The sequence below is a fragment of the Amblyomma americanum genome, chromosome 1, assembly GCF_052857255.1.
Source record: "Amblyomma americanum isolate KBUSLIRL-KWMA chromosome 1, ASM5285725v1, whole genome shotgun sequence".
Classification (NCBI taxonomy): domain Eukaryota; kingdom Metazoa; phylum Arthropoda; class Arachnida; order Ixodida; family Ixodidae; genus Amblyomma; species Amblyomma americanum.
The window spans coordinates 488,580,716-488,597,891 of NC_135497.1; the positions used below are offsets into that span (position 1 = coordinate 488,580,716).

General features: G+C 45.9%; 2 protein-coding genes across 5 annotated transcripts in view; one reads left to right on the forward strand and one right to left on the reverse strand.

Annotated features, from left to right (window-relative positions):
- Nucleotides 1-17,176, forward strand: part of l(2)37Cb (DEAH-box helicase 16 lethal (2) 37Cb) — a 551,956-nt gene that overhangs the window by 246,081 nt on the left and 288,699 nt on the right. The gene's annotated exons all lie outside the window — the stretch shown is intronic.
- LOC144116084 (multidrug resistance-associated protein 1-like) overlaps nt 1-17,176 on the reverse strand; it is a 194,839-nt gene that overhangs the window by 13,201 nt on the left and 164,462 nt on the right. For all 3 annotated transcript variants that reach the window (XM_077650745.1, XM_077650744.1, XM_077650746.1), the window contains 2 exons: nt 6,784-6,885; nt 5,903-6,076 (listed from right to left, as the gene is read on the reverse strand). In XM_077650745.1, coding sequence (XP_077506871.1) covers nt 5,903-6,076; nt 6,784-6,885 — 276 coding nt within the window. The remainder of the gene's footprint in view (nt 1-5,902; nt 6,077-6,783; nt 6,886-17,176) is intronic.

A 17,176-nucleotide genomic window follows, 5' to 3' on the forward strand; every position in this document is an offset into this window, starting at 1 on the left:
AAAATGGTCCAACTGCAAATTTCGTGTAATGAAAGCTACATAATATTTTTTCTTTTGCACGAAACACTAACATTTCAGTTGATTTCAATGCTCAAAACCATGCGGTGCTGTTGAAGACGAGTGTCGCTTTTAGCGGTATTTAACAAATAGCAGTTTGAGGAAAAGCTGAACCTATTTTGAAAACAAAGGGAGCACATTTATTGGCCAGCACTTATTGATATTATGCACTGCACATTGTTCAATTAAGGCTCTTACCCTTGCTATTTTCATACTGCTTGGAAAGATACCCGAATTGAACAAGTTATTAGAATTCATCTTTGGTACTAGGCACGAACGCACACAGAACACAAGGAAGGAAACGGGACAAAGCACTTTGTCCCGTTTCCTTCCTTGTGTTCTGTGTGTTCGCGCCTAGTACCAAAGATGAATTGTGACCAACTCACCCAAGAAGACGTTCTTTTAAGTTATTAGAAACATGTAATCAAAGGAGAGCATATCCGGTCGGCAAAGCCATGATTAGTTGCGCCTGAATATCGTCATCACCAGCTGCAGAATTTTCGCCAAGCAATTTAAGAAAACAAAGTACCTCTGCTTCGCTACAGGCACACAAAAATATAGCCTTACCAGGATCAACTCAACTGATTTTTTACAATTCTCCTAATGGACCCTTAGTGCTAACAACGCACCATATTTCAAGAAATGATCCTTGAACTTGTAAGTTAGACATGTGGCACTAGAATGATGGCCATCAAACGTTAGTTTGCTAGTAGGATGATCAAGAAGGCTATTCAAGGAGCAAGAGATTTTTTAGGCTCACTTGATGCCAAAGCAAACTTATGCTTTCTTACTGTTAAGGTTTAGCTTTTTTTTGAACTTCTTGTATTTTGCTAGGACACTCAGAGCTAAGGAACGAATAACTACACCAAATAATTTTCCTCCCATCTGAATTTTTTGTCAAGTTAACTAATGAGGCAGGACTTTTCGTAGTTGTATACAACTCAAGAATGAAGCGCCAGACGCCCCTCCTACAGCCAATGGCATCGACCGATTTTCGTGACTGCGTGGTTAATCAGATTATGCCGTATTTTTCCCCTTTCATCTGCCGCCACGTGCAATTTCACGTAGTAGGTGCAAAGGGATCGTTTAAGGGGGATAATCGGTCGACGCTATTGGCTAGGGTGTCGGTTTTGAGGGGAATTCGCCGCCTAGTTCTTGACTTGTATCTGATTATTGATTTTGTCTGCTGCTGGTAAAGGACAGGATAATTGGAGAGCCATCGGAGAGGCCTTTGCCCTGCAGTGGGCGCAGACTCATGCTGATGATGATGACGATGAACTCTGCTTAATTTCATGAAGGAACTTGTCATAAGTTAGGTTCGGATCCTCTGTACTGTAGGCGTCATCCCACATTGTGCTTTCAATCTTATCGCGGAAAGCAGCGAGAGCCTTAGTAAAATTACGATAAAAAACGATGATCCCGAGTGAAAAATTCCGGCATCACTTGTTCACGAGAGGAATGGAGCAAAATATTGACAAGTGGTCGCTTCAACTAAAGTAAGAACACCAGGAAAAACAATTGGGATGATGGCTAGTAACGCATAAGTGGATGAGCGTTTCAGTTTCATATGCGATTTTTGTTGGTGACAAGATAGTGCTCGAACAATTAAAAATTTAGTACCGAAGAGGAAATTATGAAGTTAAGGTCTAGGTATTTGTAAATAAATGTTAAAGTCTGCACTCAAAACAACTTGCGCGTCCAAAAGAAACACGTATGGCAGAATTCAGTTGTAATACTTATTAAATTACGTGCGGTCCCTAGACAGAGGCAGATCAGCTAATGCAATCGGTGCCCCGTCGCATTTGACAACAATTGACTCATAATATTTAACAGTCTTGGAAGGAAACAGCAGTTTACGCCTGGTAGCGAGGTGCTGAAACTGGTAATGGAATACGTCTATTTAGCGCATGTAGCGACTACAGATCCGTATCACGAGAGGGAAGTAACCAGAAGAAAAAGAATGGGGTGGAGCGCATATGGCAGGTTCTCTCAGATCATGAAGGGCAGGTTACCAATGTCCCTCAAGAGAAAAGGATTTCACAGCTCCATCTTACCGGTACTCCCCTTTGTGAAGGAAACGTGGAAGGTAACGAAAAGGGCTCGGCTCAGCTTAAGCTAAAGGAACTATGAAAGGGCCGCTTCACGAATATCGTCCAGCAAGAATTTTTTAATGAGCGTTGTAGAAGCTGAGTGTAGTAAAATTTTGAAATTCAGCATGTTTGCGCCTTTCCCTCTCTTCTCGTCATTTTTTTGCGCGCTGGAAGGTCGCCCGGTCCTCTGCCGGCCCCACCTCCGAGGGCGGAGTACCTTAACCCACAAGAGCTACGCGATTTATTGGCCGCGACTATGCTAGCTGCTTGACGTCTGAAAGAATTTGCCCAATAGCCACCCCTCAAGATATTATACGCAGGTTCGAGCATGTAAAAGTCGCCGGGAAGGGCTCGCCAAGTTTCGCGCGTGATTGTGGGTCCTCTGCTGCGAGTAGAGGTGAATCACCTGGCTCAGGTGTATGACAGCACAACGCAGTGATTGAGAGATTTGGAACTCGCCTTGGGAGCTGTTTCAGAACCCCTTTAAGGACAGCGCAGTGAGCTATGGCAAGAAAAATGATAGGTGTATCGTTAAGAGACCAGACGCGGGCAGAGTGGTGAGGGAACAAATGCGGGTTAGTGACATCCCAGTCGAAATCAAGAGGAACAAATGGGCTTTGGCAGGGCATGTGATGCGAAGGCAAGGTAACCGCTGGTCCTTAAGGGTAACTAAAAAGGTTTTAGAATTTGATGAGTTTAAAAGGGCCGAATGTGTGAAACATGCAGGTAAAGCCTGCGGAATCGTTTTGCCCTAGCATTTGAAATCGCGATGTAATCGCCGAGTAAAGCGGCCTCGGCGTTGAGGCTTCTCTTCGGTGGACAACGACAAGCAGAGGCCCCATTAATGACGTCACACACGACAGCACTACGTTTCCAGCGAATGAACAGTTTTTTCATGGAAGAAAACCAACGCCATTAAAGGTGAGTCTCGCAAAGCATTGTTTCCCGGTATCGGAGGAATCACAGCAGCATGCACGCGAAGGCAGCGGACATCTGAAGTTTCGGCAGTAATGACGTCACAACGTGTTTCCTCGCACTCCCCCCATACAGTGATGAGAAGCCTGAACATCGTCGCGGTTTTATTCGACGATTGCGCCACCATTTTAAATGGTGGTGAAAAATTACTTTGCTTTACCTAGAAGCTTCGTAGATTCGAATTCTTAAATTACCTCAAATTCTCAGGAATCCATTTCAGATTTTGATTCCAAGATTTGATTCCGAGAGAAGACAAACGTAGCAGAGGGCGAAAGAAAGTTAGGCGGACATTAAGAAGTTTTTAGGAATAGGGTGGCCCCAGCTGGCACAGTACATGGTTAATTGCAGAGATAGGGGAGCGGCCTTTGGCCTGCAGTGGGCGTAGTCAGGCTGATGATGATGACAAATTCGTAATGGCCGCAAACATTAGAAATTTCAGGAAGAACTTCGTGCTCAATATCATCTGCCATAAAAATAAACTTCCGCGACATTTCGGACATTTTCTGATAATCTCTTGAGGTTTGTAGCTCGGGAGACGTACTACATGACTCTCATCGTGCAGCGACGCCTCTGTGAAAGCAACGAAGTGAAACCTATAATCAAGGAAATCCAACGCCATCTGAATTTCAGACCATCTTTTCACAAGCTTCTTAGATTTATATTAAAAACTGTCATTTTACCGCAGCGGTGGCGTAGTGATTTGAGCATCCGCCTCACATGCGGTAGGGGCGGGGTACGATCCCCAGTGCCGCCGGGTACCCACCGGCGATACAATGGGCACAAGCTTTCCCCTGCCTGGTGCTCGGCTTCTTAAGGGTGAAATGCTTGGGAAATGGGTGTTTGTCTCAACCTTGCGCAATGAAAACTACCTTGTGCAATGAAAACTACCTAGTGCCATGGCGCTCTATGTCCAAAGCTGTTCTTGCGCCATAAAAATGCATCGTCATCATCATCAAAAACTGACAGTTTATTTGTATCCTTAAAACGAGGGCTTCGCAGCAAAGGTTGAAAAGATTCAGTGTCATGAGTTTGGAGTTGCTATCATGAAGGAACATAACAGCAAATCAATACACGCAGAAACAGGCCAACGAATCTTAAGATGCGCTTCTTTTTGATAAGGATTACCAGCTTGCCCCAAGCCTTACACACCAGCAGCTTTCGGTTACTGAACCAAGCGCACTGGCAAATGCTGATAAGACGCAAAGAAATGAATTATCAGTATGCTTGATTCAAGCATAGTGATATTTATTTATTTGGATCTTGTTTTGTCATCCAATCCAGCTTATTGTTGTGCGTGGTCAAATTATCAAAGAAGTAATTGTGAGAATTGGAAGATTTCATGTCTGTTTTCTTTGCCATTCATTGGTTTCGCGTATAGCAGGATACAAAGTGAATGATCAGAGCTGGTGTTTTACTTTGTTTAGGAAGCCGCCTATGAAGACATTCTATGTATGCCAAGGAGAGCTTAGTAAGCTTCAAGCTAAGTTGTTGACCTTCTGAAGAAGGTCATCATCATAATTATGAGTAAGTCCATTAATTTTTAGGTTCCACGTTCGGTTATACAGTTCGATGTTATTCAGCTTCTTCCTTACCTCCATAGTGTCTTCATCAGCTATCTTCGGCCTCCACCTTCTGAACCCTTTTTTTCTGACTACGAAGTCTTGGCTGACTACTCTTTCATCTCTGTTGAACTTAATAATATTGATCTTTCATGTACTGAACAGATTTTCTATCCAGGCGACCGTGTGGTTAATTGAAAGTAAGATCACTAACTTGTGTTTACTATTTGGTATCTCGAAAAGCTCATGGTTTATTTCTGTCAAAACACTTTCAAGATTAATTTCTTTTGTCCTCTTTATGGTTGTGAAAGCCTAAAGCCACTGTAGTTGTTGACGCAACGCCCGTTTGGCTCTTCCAATTGTTTTTCTGTGTCATCTTTAGCCTCACAGGCCTTTTTATTCCCTTAAGGAGGAATAGTTAAGTGCAGACGCTTTAGTTGTAGAGCTTGGCATCTGAAACTGCTCCGCAAAACAGAGGGAAAGTTACAGCTTGCTACGCGGACGTCTCGCGTTCATGTAATAGCGCGTGTCCGATTCATACGTAGCGACATGGGTACTTTAACAACTTTTGTCTCCGCGTTGTATCGTTGGGGCGCTGCATTCCGTTTAAGTGGAGTCAGAGTGAGGTATTTTTCCCCAAGTAGGAATAGCGAAATATACAGTATTCTTCTTAAACTTTTTTCATTCGGATAGCCTATGTAGAAATGCCTTACGTCAAACAGTATCTTGATTAGAATTATATCTAGAATGAGTCGCTGCAGTGCCGTAGCATGGAACTATTGAAAAGCTGTCGCATTCCCTTGCTGGCCCATAAAGGTGCTTTCCGGGTGGGCCATGGACCAAAAACTGCGGCCACACTTGAATGCTGGAGGATGTACTTTCGAGGGGGCGAGATAAGTGGGAAGAGGGTAGTTCAACTACAATTTCAACTTCCCCCTCTCTTGTGAGCATTTAGAGCGATACCTCGGCGTAGCAATTTATTCCCATACTAAAGTTGTGACAGCAGTTACAGTTCACAGCTGCGGGCAAGTTATGCTGGTTGCAGCCCAAGTAGTGCACAAAAGCAAGAATATCGATTTAGAAATTGATATTTTTCTGAGCCTTGTGCGCCATTAATAGGTATATTAATTCTATGCTTCCTCACCCCCCCCCCCCCCCGCCCACCCTCCCTCTGAAACAAAGAACAATAAAAAACAAACAGCTGCAATATAGTTGAGGCACCTTTTCCATGGGCATGACGGTAAAGGTGACGTTGCTGAGCACATTGGGAAGGATGCCAGGTCGGTACGAAGCCGAGAAATCTTTGAACTCGATGGCGCCTTCAATGGGCCAGTCGCAGAGGGAGCGCAGCAGCGCTGCGCCTTTCTCTTCCGTCAAGTCTGCCGCAACATCAGGCTGAAAAATAATGAAGCGTGACCGCATTTTCGATCAGTTATCATTTACGCCTGTCTGTCAAGCCGCCTGGGGCGGATTGGCAAACATTATTTTCATTATCATTTCTTAGCCATTTGCCTTCACTGTACAAGCTTGTTTTGTGAATATTAAAAATGACACGGAGTCGTTGTTTTTCTTCTAACGCCTTCACATGTTGACTGCGTCAAATGTTCACGAGGTCATGAAAAGTCTCGTTGAAGAAGTGCACTTTCGAGAGATCAGTTTGCGGGTCTGAGCAAAGCCACCCCCCCCCCCCCCCCCACGCCAAAAAAAAAAAGACAGGCACAATTGCTGTTCTAGGAAGAAGGAACGCTCGGACACTTTTCGACTGCAGTGCATGGAACACTGCACGGTTTAGGAACGGTCTCGCGCCCAGCAGTGCAGGTGCAGATGTGTCGCATTGGCACTAATTGCTAGTTCAGCATACCGCTCTTCGACTGCATTTAGAGCATGCCACGGAAGCCGAGATATCCACGCGACCACTTGCGTGCGTGCAGCCTTTTACAAATTCTCGTCTCATTTCTGGAACGCTTCACCTTGTCAACTCACTTCCAATTCTTTGGTCCCAGTACATGCCCCATTAGTTGCATCGTATTACGCACTCCATTGTAAGCACTCATCCCGAGCGCGCCGCACAAAGCGCCGCTGTATTTCAGGCGGCATCTCACCTCTTGAGGAAGCTCAGAGTACTCGAGGCAGCGCTCAAAGCTGACCACCATTTGGAGGATGTTGAACAGCAGCACACAGAGATACATCAGGGCGAGCGGAACCTGCGAAACAAAGCTCAGTTGCGAGGAACCGGCGATGAAATTCACTACACTGGGACGAACTAGGACATGCTGCATGTAGCGGTGATTTCATTATTAACAAAGTGCGATATATGAGATCTACAGAGACCATGAATGGGAAGAACACTATTTACGAAGAATGTCAAAACTTGTGCTTTTAAGCAAGTTTTCGTTCAATTTTCGATTATGTTGTTGGCTCGGTATTTCATGGGACACTGAGAACTCCTTATAATTATTGTTCTGAATAAAATTTGACTTTATTATTCGTTCGGGTTACATTTACGTTTGTTCAGCAGCAAAAGACACATTTATCGACGAGTAATATAGATTTGGGAACCACCCTCCCAGTCAATTCAAACTCACGACACCCTTTCTGAAAACGACCGGTCGCCATCGGTTAAAATTTTTTATTCAGGATACCCTCATGGGCCTTAACTTTGAAGATATTAAATAGAGGGTAAAATAACAGCCCATAATTGCAGTACGCACGGACAAAACAAAGTGAAGACCACAAAAGTTAAACGGCAAGCATATTTATAGAAAAAAAAACAGTAGCAATTAACCAAACATTGTCACTGTTCAGCGGAACAACACAAAAGACAAAGCCAAAGATACAAAAGAACGAAAAAGGAAAATACAAATTAGGGCAGAAAGTGAAACGTCAAGAAGCAAAATAGTTGGATAGTAACAGGGCGTGTTACAAGGCAAGATGTTATTGAAAAGTAAAAATAAATTCTCCTAGATGAAAATAGATTCATGTAAAAACCCTTGGAATTTAGATAAGTTTGTTTCAGTGGCGATGCGTCAAGCTGAGTCGCTTTAATATTTTATTCAGCGAGGAATGAATGACCTTGAAAAATAAATAATAAGTACTACAGATGGCTTCTTTAATTTTGCATGATTTTCATGACGCGGAAGACTGGCAGTCGCGGGCTCAAGAAAATCCTCACGAAGAAGTGGACTATAATACAACACATGGAAAAGAGTTAAACGAGGTATTTTGCGGCGGTTCACTACGTCTTCGAACTGAGCGTGATTTTTTATTAATGTCACACCGCATTGGCGTGAATAATCTGATAAGATGAAACGTATAACGTGGTTCTGCAAGGCTTCAATGTCATTACGAACGTCTGCTGATGATCCCAAATATTTGACACAAAGTCAGCTTTGGGACGTATTAGAGTTACCTATGTTGGTCGTTTTACATTGATGCGGGAATTTTTAAGGGTATGCTTTATGACTCCCTACCAGCGGTTAGCAGAAGCCAGAGTTAACTTAAAGTAACAGTTCCATGACAAGTCGGACTGGGGGTGAACATCAGTGTACCTATTTGAGTTTGTAAGACGGAGGCCAGTATTATTTAGGGAATAGGCGGTGGATATGCGGTTGCGTGGAGTGGAAGACCTGAGTTTCAGAAACATTGAGGGACATTAACCAGGAATACCACCGACATGTTATGGAATTGAGGTCCGATTGTAATGTTTCACTGCCTACGTGGGTAGTTATATGCAGGGGTTGGACTTTTCGGTTCTTTAATTTTTAAAATTTGGCAGACTTTTTTGTTGTTTTTTAAAAAAAAAGTTTTTTTTTTATCGGCGAATATTATTTTCGATGTATGAAGTACCGACGTTTACGGTGATTAAATGTAGCAGTTCTGAGTAGTCAAAATTCACTTAAAGTCTCGGTGTTTTCTCATCCTGAACAATTTATTTTCCAGGAATTAACGCGCAAATGATAGTACCTGGAGCTGTGCTTGCAGAAGAAATTGCCATCGCCGCAGAAATAGCAAAGCAAGTTTTATGAGATAGCCGGCAAGCAAAAATGGAAGTGGGAGTTTACTTCTCAGAACTAGCTTGACATGTTTGAGGGCGGGACATGTCTTCGTGCTGAGGACTGCCGCTCAATCGTCGCAGTAGCCACAACTTTTCTTTGACGTCCATGCGTGGTTTCCTGCCAATGTCCTACGCGCAGTTGATTAACCTGTTTAAACGACTAGCTGCTCTAAGCAAGTGATGATAGTGAACTAACGGTTCCTAACTAGAAGACGATGAGGTGGTGATGATCCTTCCCGGTCAGCAGAGGCGTGTAAGCTATAGCGGAGCAATATTTAAAATCTCACAACTGCGCTGTTTATGCAACAATGCAATCGTCGCATCGTGCTCCTGGCTGTAATACTTAGTTAATTTTCAACTCCGACTTTGTATAACTTCCATTCAACAGCCATTCCAAGGATACTGACCTTTTTACGTTAAAACTGAATTTCGAAAACTGTATTCAGCGTACTTATGCCGGCATGTTTCGGTTTTTGAACGAAAAGTCCAACCCGAAGCTATATGTTACCTTATACACTACCTTTTGGGGCTCCAGAGGTTACATTTCCTGATGATGAGTCATAATTGTTAGCAGAAGTGAACTGACTTCAGCATGATAGAAAACCTTGTACCTATATGCAATGACATCACGATGAATGTTCAGTTGCTTTAGTTTAAGTAGGAGACTATGGTGAGGAGCGCGATCAGGAATCTAAAATATTGTGTCAACTTGAAAACCCAGATGTAGTGATGAATGTAGCATTCATTAATAAAACCTGCTAGTTGTGTTTAATCCAAGTAACCATTGCGAAAACCGTGCTTGCAGTCAAAAGTTAGGTTATGGCCCTCAAAATAATCAATAATTGCAGGGTACAAGACATGTTCTATAAGCTTGCGTAACGTCTGTTAAGAAGATTCGACGATAATTGAGAGAAGTGCGGTGACTAGTCTAAAAATCAAAATTACGATTGCTGCGCGTCAGCCGTGAAGGGTTTTACGAGCGGATAATGACTAATCGAAGATCGCTGTTAAGATAGGGCATAAGACTTCAGAAAAAATTGGAGGCCACTTAAGCTTCGCCTTTAGAGTGGAACGCGACAGAATACGGCAGTACAGCCAGCGAGTTCATAGAACGCCATCGTCCGCTGGGCGCAAGGCCTTGCCCGTTGGCAAAATCGCTCGGAGTCCCTAGGAGACCTTTAAAAACAATCCACCCGCCACCAGAAGAGATGACGAGCGGGCTGCAGTAACGCTGCTCCATGAACTGGCCGTTGTGCGTCTCCATTGTGATTGTGATTTCAGACGAAAGGAAAGACGCAGTAACTGTCTCACATAACGGTGGACACTTCAACCACGCCGTGAGGGAAGGGAGAAAGTTTGGAGTGAAAGAGAAAAGAACCAAAGAGAGGCCGTAATGAAGGTCCGCGTTTCCGTTGGCGTCGCATTCGTGGACCACAACAGCACACAGACGCGTACATCACAGGCGCCTGGGTGGTACGGGTTCCGTGACTTCTCAATGGTTGACACCTGCACACAGGTCCAGCTGCCATTGCCTGCCCGTCTGAAGCCTGAAGAGGTCGCGGTGGGTGCAGCTGTCCGCAAGGGTGCTGCTGCACCCGCTGCTGCCCGGAAGGGCGAAACCATCGTGTTATCACCGGGCTCCGCGTTCGGCCCAGTTGACGTCTTCAAAGGTTTCATCTGCAGGTCCTCCAAATTCAACCCCGGTGCGATGTCATTGCACGTTAAAAAACCCCATGTCACCGAAATTATCGAAGCCCTCCACTACAGCGTCCATAGCCTGAGTCGCTTTGGAACTGTGAACTCCATAAACCCGAACTCAAACTGAACGCGGTCATAACACCACCTAGCACACCTCAGCGCAAGCTGTTCGCATTTAATTTCATCTCTACAACATAGATGGCGGTTGCCACCGCGGTGGGCTCGGCGGCACAGATCGGCGCACAATGCTAAATTGTGTGCTCTTCGTTCTTCAGGTATTCCTGGCGGTAGGCTCACCCGGCGATGGCATCTTTCCACCACCCTCGGGCAGATACACTTTGCCAACTTCAACAGGACACGCTGCAATGTTCCGCCCGGTCATCATGCTGGCACTAAAGCCGACAACGCAGAAGCACGTGGACGATATCCCCCGGCTGGAACACGATTTCGGTGCGACATCCGGGACACCTGCGTCATCCGGGACTTCGTGGGAAGCCTTTAAAAGAAAGATCCAGCACAGCGGACGACTCAGTGGGCTCGGCGGCACCGATCGGCGCACAATGCTAAATTGTGTGCCCTTCGTTCTTCAGGTATTCCTGGCGGTAGGCTCACCCGGCGATGGCATCTTTCCACCACCCTCGGGCAGATACACTTTGCCAACTTCAACAGGACACGCTGCAATGTTCCGCCCGGTCATCATGCTGGCACTAAAGCCGACAACGCAGAAGCACGTGGACGATATCCCCCGGCTGGAACACGATTTCGGTGCGACATCCGGGACACCTGCGTCATACGGAACTTCGTGGGAAGCCTTTAAAAGAAAGATCCAGCACAGCGGACGACTCAGTGGGCTCGGCGGCACCGATCGGCGCACAATGCTAAATTGTGTGCTCTTCGTTCTTCAGGTATTGCTGGCGGTAGGCTCACCCGGCGATGGCATCTTTCCACCACCCTCGGGCAGATACACTTTGCCAACTTCAACAGGACACGCTGCAATGTTCCGCCCGGTCATCATGCTGGCACCAAAAGCCGACAACGCAGAAGCACGTGGACGATATCCCCCGGCTGGAACACGATTTCGGTGCGACATCCGGGACACCTGCGTCATACGGGACTTCGTGGGAAGCCTTTAAAAGAAAGATCCAGCACAGCGGACGACTCAGTGGGCTCGGCGGCACCGATCGGCGCACAATGCTAAATTGTGTGCTCTTCGTTCTTCAGGTATTCCTGGCGGTAGGCTCACCCGGCGATGGCATCTTTCCACCACCCTCGGGCAGATACACTTTGCCAACTTCAACAGGACACGCTGCAATGTTCCGTCCGGTCATCATGCTGGCACTAAAGCCGACAACGCAGAAGCACGTGGACGATATCCCCCGGCTGGAACACGATTTCGGTGCGACATCCGGGACACCTGCGTCATCCGGGACTTCGTGGGAAGCCTTTAAAAGAAAGATCCAGCACAGCGGACGACTCAGTGGGCTCGGCGGCACCGATCGGCGCACAATGCTAAATTGTGTGCTCTTCGTTCTTCAGGTATTCCTGGCGGTAGGCTCACCCGGCGATGGCATCTTTCCACCACCGTCGGGCAGATACACTTTGCCAACTTCAACAGGACACGCTGCAATGTTCCGCCCGGTCATCATGCTGGCACCAAAAGTCGACAACGCAGAAGCACGTGGACGATATCCCCCGGCTGGAACACGATTTCGGTGCGACATCCGGGACACCTGCGTCATCCGGGACTTCGTGGGAAGCCTTTAAAAGAAAGATCCAGCACAGCGGACGACTCAGTGGGCTCGGCGGCACCGATCGACGCACAATGCTAAATTGTGTGCTCTTCGTTCTTCAGGTTAGTGACAAATGGTCCAATGTCAAATCTGTAAAGAGCAATTGCGTTGGTCTTGTGCTGCCGAGCCCGCAGTGCTTGTTGTGCTGTTGCTGTGAAATGCTCTGTGTAGCCAAACTGTTGCTGAAGCTCAGCGGTGACGTAGAGGAGAACCCCGGTCCGGATAAATTGGATGAGATACACGCTATGGTGTCAGAGATTAGGGCGTCACAAATTACTTTACAAAATGGCTTGCAATGTGTGGAGCGTAGGCTGACCGAAATGGAAGCATCACTCGCCACATTGAGGGAAGACCATGAAAGGGTAAAAGAATGCGTGAAAGCAGTCAGCGACATGGAAAAAGAATTTACACAAGTAAACAGGAAAATCGACGATCTAGAGAATCGTAGTCGAAGGAATAACTTGGTCATCTTCGGTTTAAAGGAAGGCGCTAGAGAAGATAGAGCGGCACTGGAACAAGCAGTCATAAAAGAGACGTTTAAAGTCATTCTGGGCATCGAGGTCCGTTCTGTAGAACGAATTCACCGAATTGGTTCTAAAAATGCCCGTCGTGAACGACCAGTTATCCTGCGATTTTACGATTTTGCCGAAAAGATGGAAGTATTGCGCAATTGCTTCAAGTTGAAAGACAGTACCATATCGATATCAGAGGATTTCTCGGCAAGTGTCCGAGAAACGCGTCGAAAGTTGCGGGAATCATCTAAAATCGAGCGCTCGAAAGGCGATAAGGTAGCCCTAGTATTTAACAAACTCAAGGTTAATGATGATATGTATGTTTGGGACGACACAGAAAACAAGCGAATTCTAGTGAACCGAAAACAAAACACTGTCAACGGCAATACAAGTGAGCAGGACTGACACAAGAATACTACAGCACAACTTACAATTTTAAGCTTTAATGCCAGAAGCATTGTCAATAAAACTGACAAATTAGAAGAACTTTTGCTGTTGTATTCCCCCGATGTGGTCATAATCACAGAAACATGGTTGCATTCCAGTATTGACGATCATGAAATAATCCCTCCCTCCTACTCGCTACTTCGTTCAGATCGTGATGGCAGGGGAGGCGGGGTGGCGATTGCCATTAAACAAAGTCTGACATTCCACCAAGACCCCGGAATAGCTAATCATTAAAGTACTTGGTGCAATTTAAGATTTAACGAATCTTCGATATTAATAGGTGCCATATACAGACGTCCTGGGGAGACTGAAGATTATCTTACGAAAATGCATGACTTCTTACATAGCAAAGTCAACGACCGGACTAAACTGTTGATAAGCGGGGATTTCAACCTCTCGGGAATTGATTGGGATACAATGACGATTGGAAATAAAGAAGTGCATAGCTGTGAGCGGCTCCTAGATAAAATGTTCAGTCTCTCATTGACAGAAATTGTTAAAGAACCTACTCGAGTGCAAGAAAACTCCCACGCAATTCTTGATCTTGCCTTCCTGTCAGAATCATTAAATCCAGTAATAACAATAGAAGAAGGTATCTCTGATCACAAGATGCTTGTATTAACATGCTGTAACTTCAGCGCGGATAATAAACGCCGTAAAAGTTCTTCGATGAAAGCAGTGAAAGACTACAGCAGGGCTGAAGATGAGAGTGTAATAGACTTCCTTGACATAGCGCTAGATGATTTTTCAACCGGAGAATCCCGAGGACCAGTGTCCGTAAACAGCCTGTGGGTAAAACTAAACTAAAGAATGCGATTGCGCACTGCGAATCCAACTTCATTCCGACAAGACATAAAAGAATTAAACGCAAAGCTCCGTGGTTAACACGTTCAATAATTCACCTGAAATGAAAATTGCGTAGAAAGAGAAAAAGAAAAGGCAATAGATTAGAGGTGGTTGCGCTGTCAAGTCAACTGTGGTTGGAGATCAGGGCAGCAAGGAGGTTATTTTTTACCGACACATTAGCAAATTTCTTGAGAACACAACCGCAGAAATTCTGGCGATATTTGGCGGAACCAAGAGACCACACCAGAAAATTAGAAATTGCTGGCATAGTCGTCGAGGACAAACACGAAATAGCCAATTCCTTCAACACGTACTTCCAATCAGTTTTCACGCGAACAAATGCGGTAAGCATAGCTGAGACAACTTGTGATTCTTTGATGCCCGAGATAATAATAACTGAGGAAGGCGTACTAAACCTAGTTCTGCAGGTTGACACGAAAAAATCATCCGGCCAAGGTAGTATCCCAAATCTGTTTTTGAACCGATATGCGCAGCAGATATCCCCTTTCCTGCATACTATATTCATCGAGTCACTGAAAACTGCCACGCTCCCTGCTGACTGGCTTCGCGCGAAAATAATACCCATTCATAAACACGGAAACAAATTAGTAGTTGACAACTACAGACCAATATCGCTTACAAGTGGTTGTTGCAAGCTTATGGAGCACATTATTAACAAAGCAATTATGAGTTACTTGGAAGAAAACAACTTATTGAATCCGACGCAACACGGTTTCCGAAAAGGGCTGTCCACAGTCACGCAATTATTAGAAATAACGCATGACTTCACGAGAGCAATCAATTCCCGAGAACAAGTTGACAGCATTTTTATTGATTTTTCTAAGGCTTATGACCGTGTTGTGCACTGTAAATTAATCCACAAACTAAAGCTCATTGGCATTAATTCGGAAGTAATAGCATGGATAGAAGCTTATCTGTCAAATCGCACCCAATATGTAGTTATAAATAATAATGAATCGGAGAACCTCGAAGTAATTTCAGGTGTACCGCAGGGATCCGTCCCGGGACCTTTATTATTCCTTATATATATTAATGATGTTAGCTCTTGTATTGTCAATGGAGTGAAAATCAGACTTTTTGCTGACGACTGTGTGATTTACACAGTCGTGCGGGGAGTCGAGGATCAATGGAAACTAAATCTGTCATTAAATAACATCGCTCTCTGGTGCGAAACGTGGGGCATGAAAATAAACGCAGAAAAAAGTAAGTATTTAAGTGTAAGTCATAAAAAATCGTTGTTAAGGTTTAGCTACACATTAGGGGGTCCGTTCTCAGCCAAACAGACACTGTTAAGTATTTAGGGGTAACACTTACACGCACAATGAAATGGGATGTACATATTAACAACAGATGTGCAAAAGCGTTTAAAACACTAGGATTTTTACGAAGAAAATTAGGCAAGGCTCCTCCTGAAGTAAAACTTAAAGCCTACAAAACTCTAGTCCGACCAATTCTGGAGTATGGTAGCATAGTCTGGAACCCGCATCAACAGTACCTGATAGATTGCTTGGAAAGGGTGTGTGATGAAACTGTTTCTTAAAATGGCCCTGGGTCCACACTGGGCATGAGGAGATTGATGCTCCGACTCCAAAATGATTTTGAAGTGATCTAATTAGAGCATCTGGCTCGATGCCGCTTACGGGACAGAAGCTGGGCTCGTCGTCGCCGGGGCTGAGTCAGCGTGGTGTGGCACGGGCTCGATGAATGGCTGGTTGTCTGCAGCGGCCGGGCTGGGAGTTCCTCGTGGCTGTGCTGCCCTCGTTCTCGGCTGGTCGTTGGATGAGCTGCCAGGCGTGGAGGCGCGTTGGCGAAGGTCGAACGTTAGGGACGGCTAGACCCCGGGCTCAGGTCAATGCGCAGCCCCAGTCTTCTGCCTCGCTCCGTCTCCGGCCCTCTCGTCCACTAGCCCCGATCGCTCTCCTCCTTCCTCCCGTCGGCTTCCGCTTTTAAAGCCTTTGCTTCTTTCTTCAGCCGTGGCCGCGCCTTTGTCCACTCCCCCGTGGCTCTCGAGGGGTGCATAATGACGGGGACACTCATGCGTCGTTCGACAGGGCCGTCGACGGTTACCATATATGGTTATGTTTCTCCGCCACAACCAAATATGGTCATGTCTCTCCGCTGCGACCCGACGCCAGGACGGCGCGGCCAACCGTCTCCAGGAAAAGTCACTGACCGGCTCGCAGTGGCACCGGTGCATGTGCACGAATCGTCACATCCGCTCCTTCTTAAAAGGAATGCTCATTGAACATTAGGAATTCGTCATACACACACACGCGCACACACACACGCCGCGCTGTTCGGGCCAGTATCCCGCACAAGTCGCTCCTTTCTTCCCCACGAGCACCGAGCCAGAGCGGAGTTTCAGAACAATTCTTCACCGTAGATACCACTCGAGTGCACAATATAAGACCATAATTAACAGTATGTACAACATCTCAAACAAGAGAACGAACAAAAAATGAAACTAAACGAAGCGCACTTGTAATGTACAAAACAAGGAAATGTAGTCTTAGCGAGGTACCTCCCTGTCCACTATTCGGTTACGGAGGTAGTACCTAGCGGCTGGAATATGTCTGCCAGATTGGAATGCCTCCTCCTCCAGAAGGGCGCCTCCGAGCTGCGACTGCATGAAGTGTTCCATTTCATCACATGGACTGAAATTTTTGTGCCGGCCGCTCTGACCGCTTTTCTGCAATGCAGGGTTATTTATAATGGCGGGCTCCGTGCGAAGGTTATCCTCCCCCTCCTGTTCCCTTGAGGCAGCCGTTTCAGAAAGACGCGAGCATGTTGGTGCTTGCTTTAACCGGTTAGCATGGACCACAGCGGTTGAGGCCCCTGCGATCTCTCGAATCCGAAAATTAACCGGCGATAGCTGCTCTACTATGCGGTAAGGTCCTTTCCATTTGGGCGTTAACTTACGGGCAAGCCCTGCCTTGACCTGCACACACTCAAGGTATACGCGGTCTCGCACCCTGAAAGGAACCGCCCTAGCCCTAGTGTCGAACCGCCTGTTTCTTTTGTCGGCTGCTTCCCGTAATGCTTCGGCTGTTACGTCATGGGCCACTTGCAATCGAGACGTCAGTTCGGCTCGATAATCATCTAGTGACCCGTATGGCACCCGTCTCTG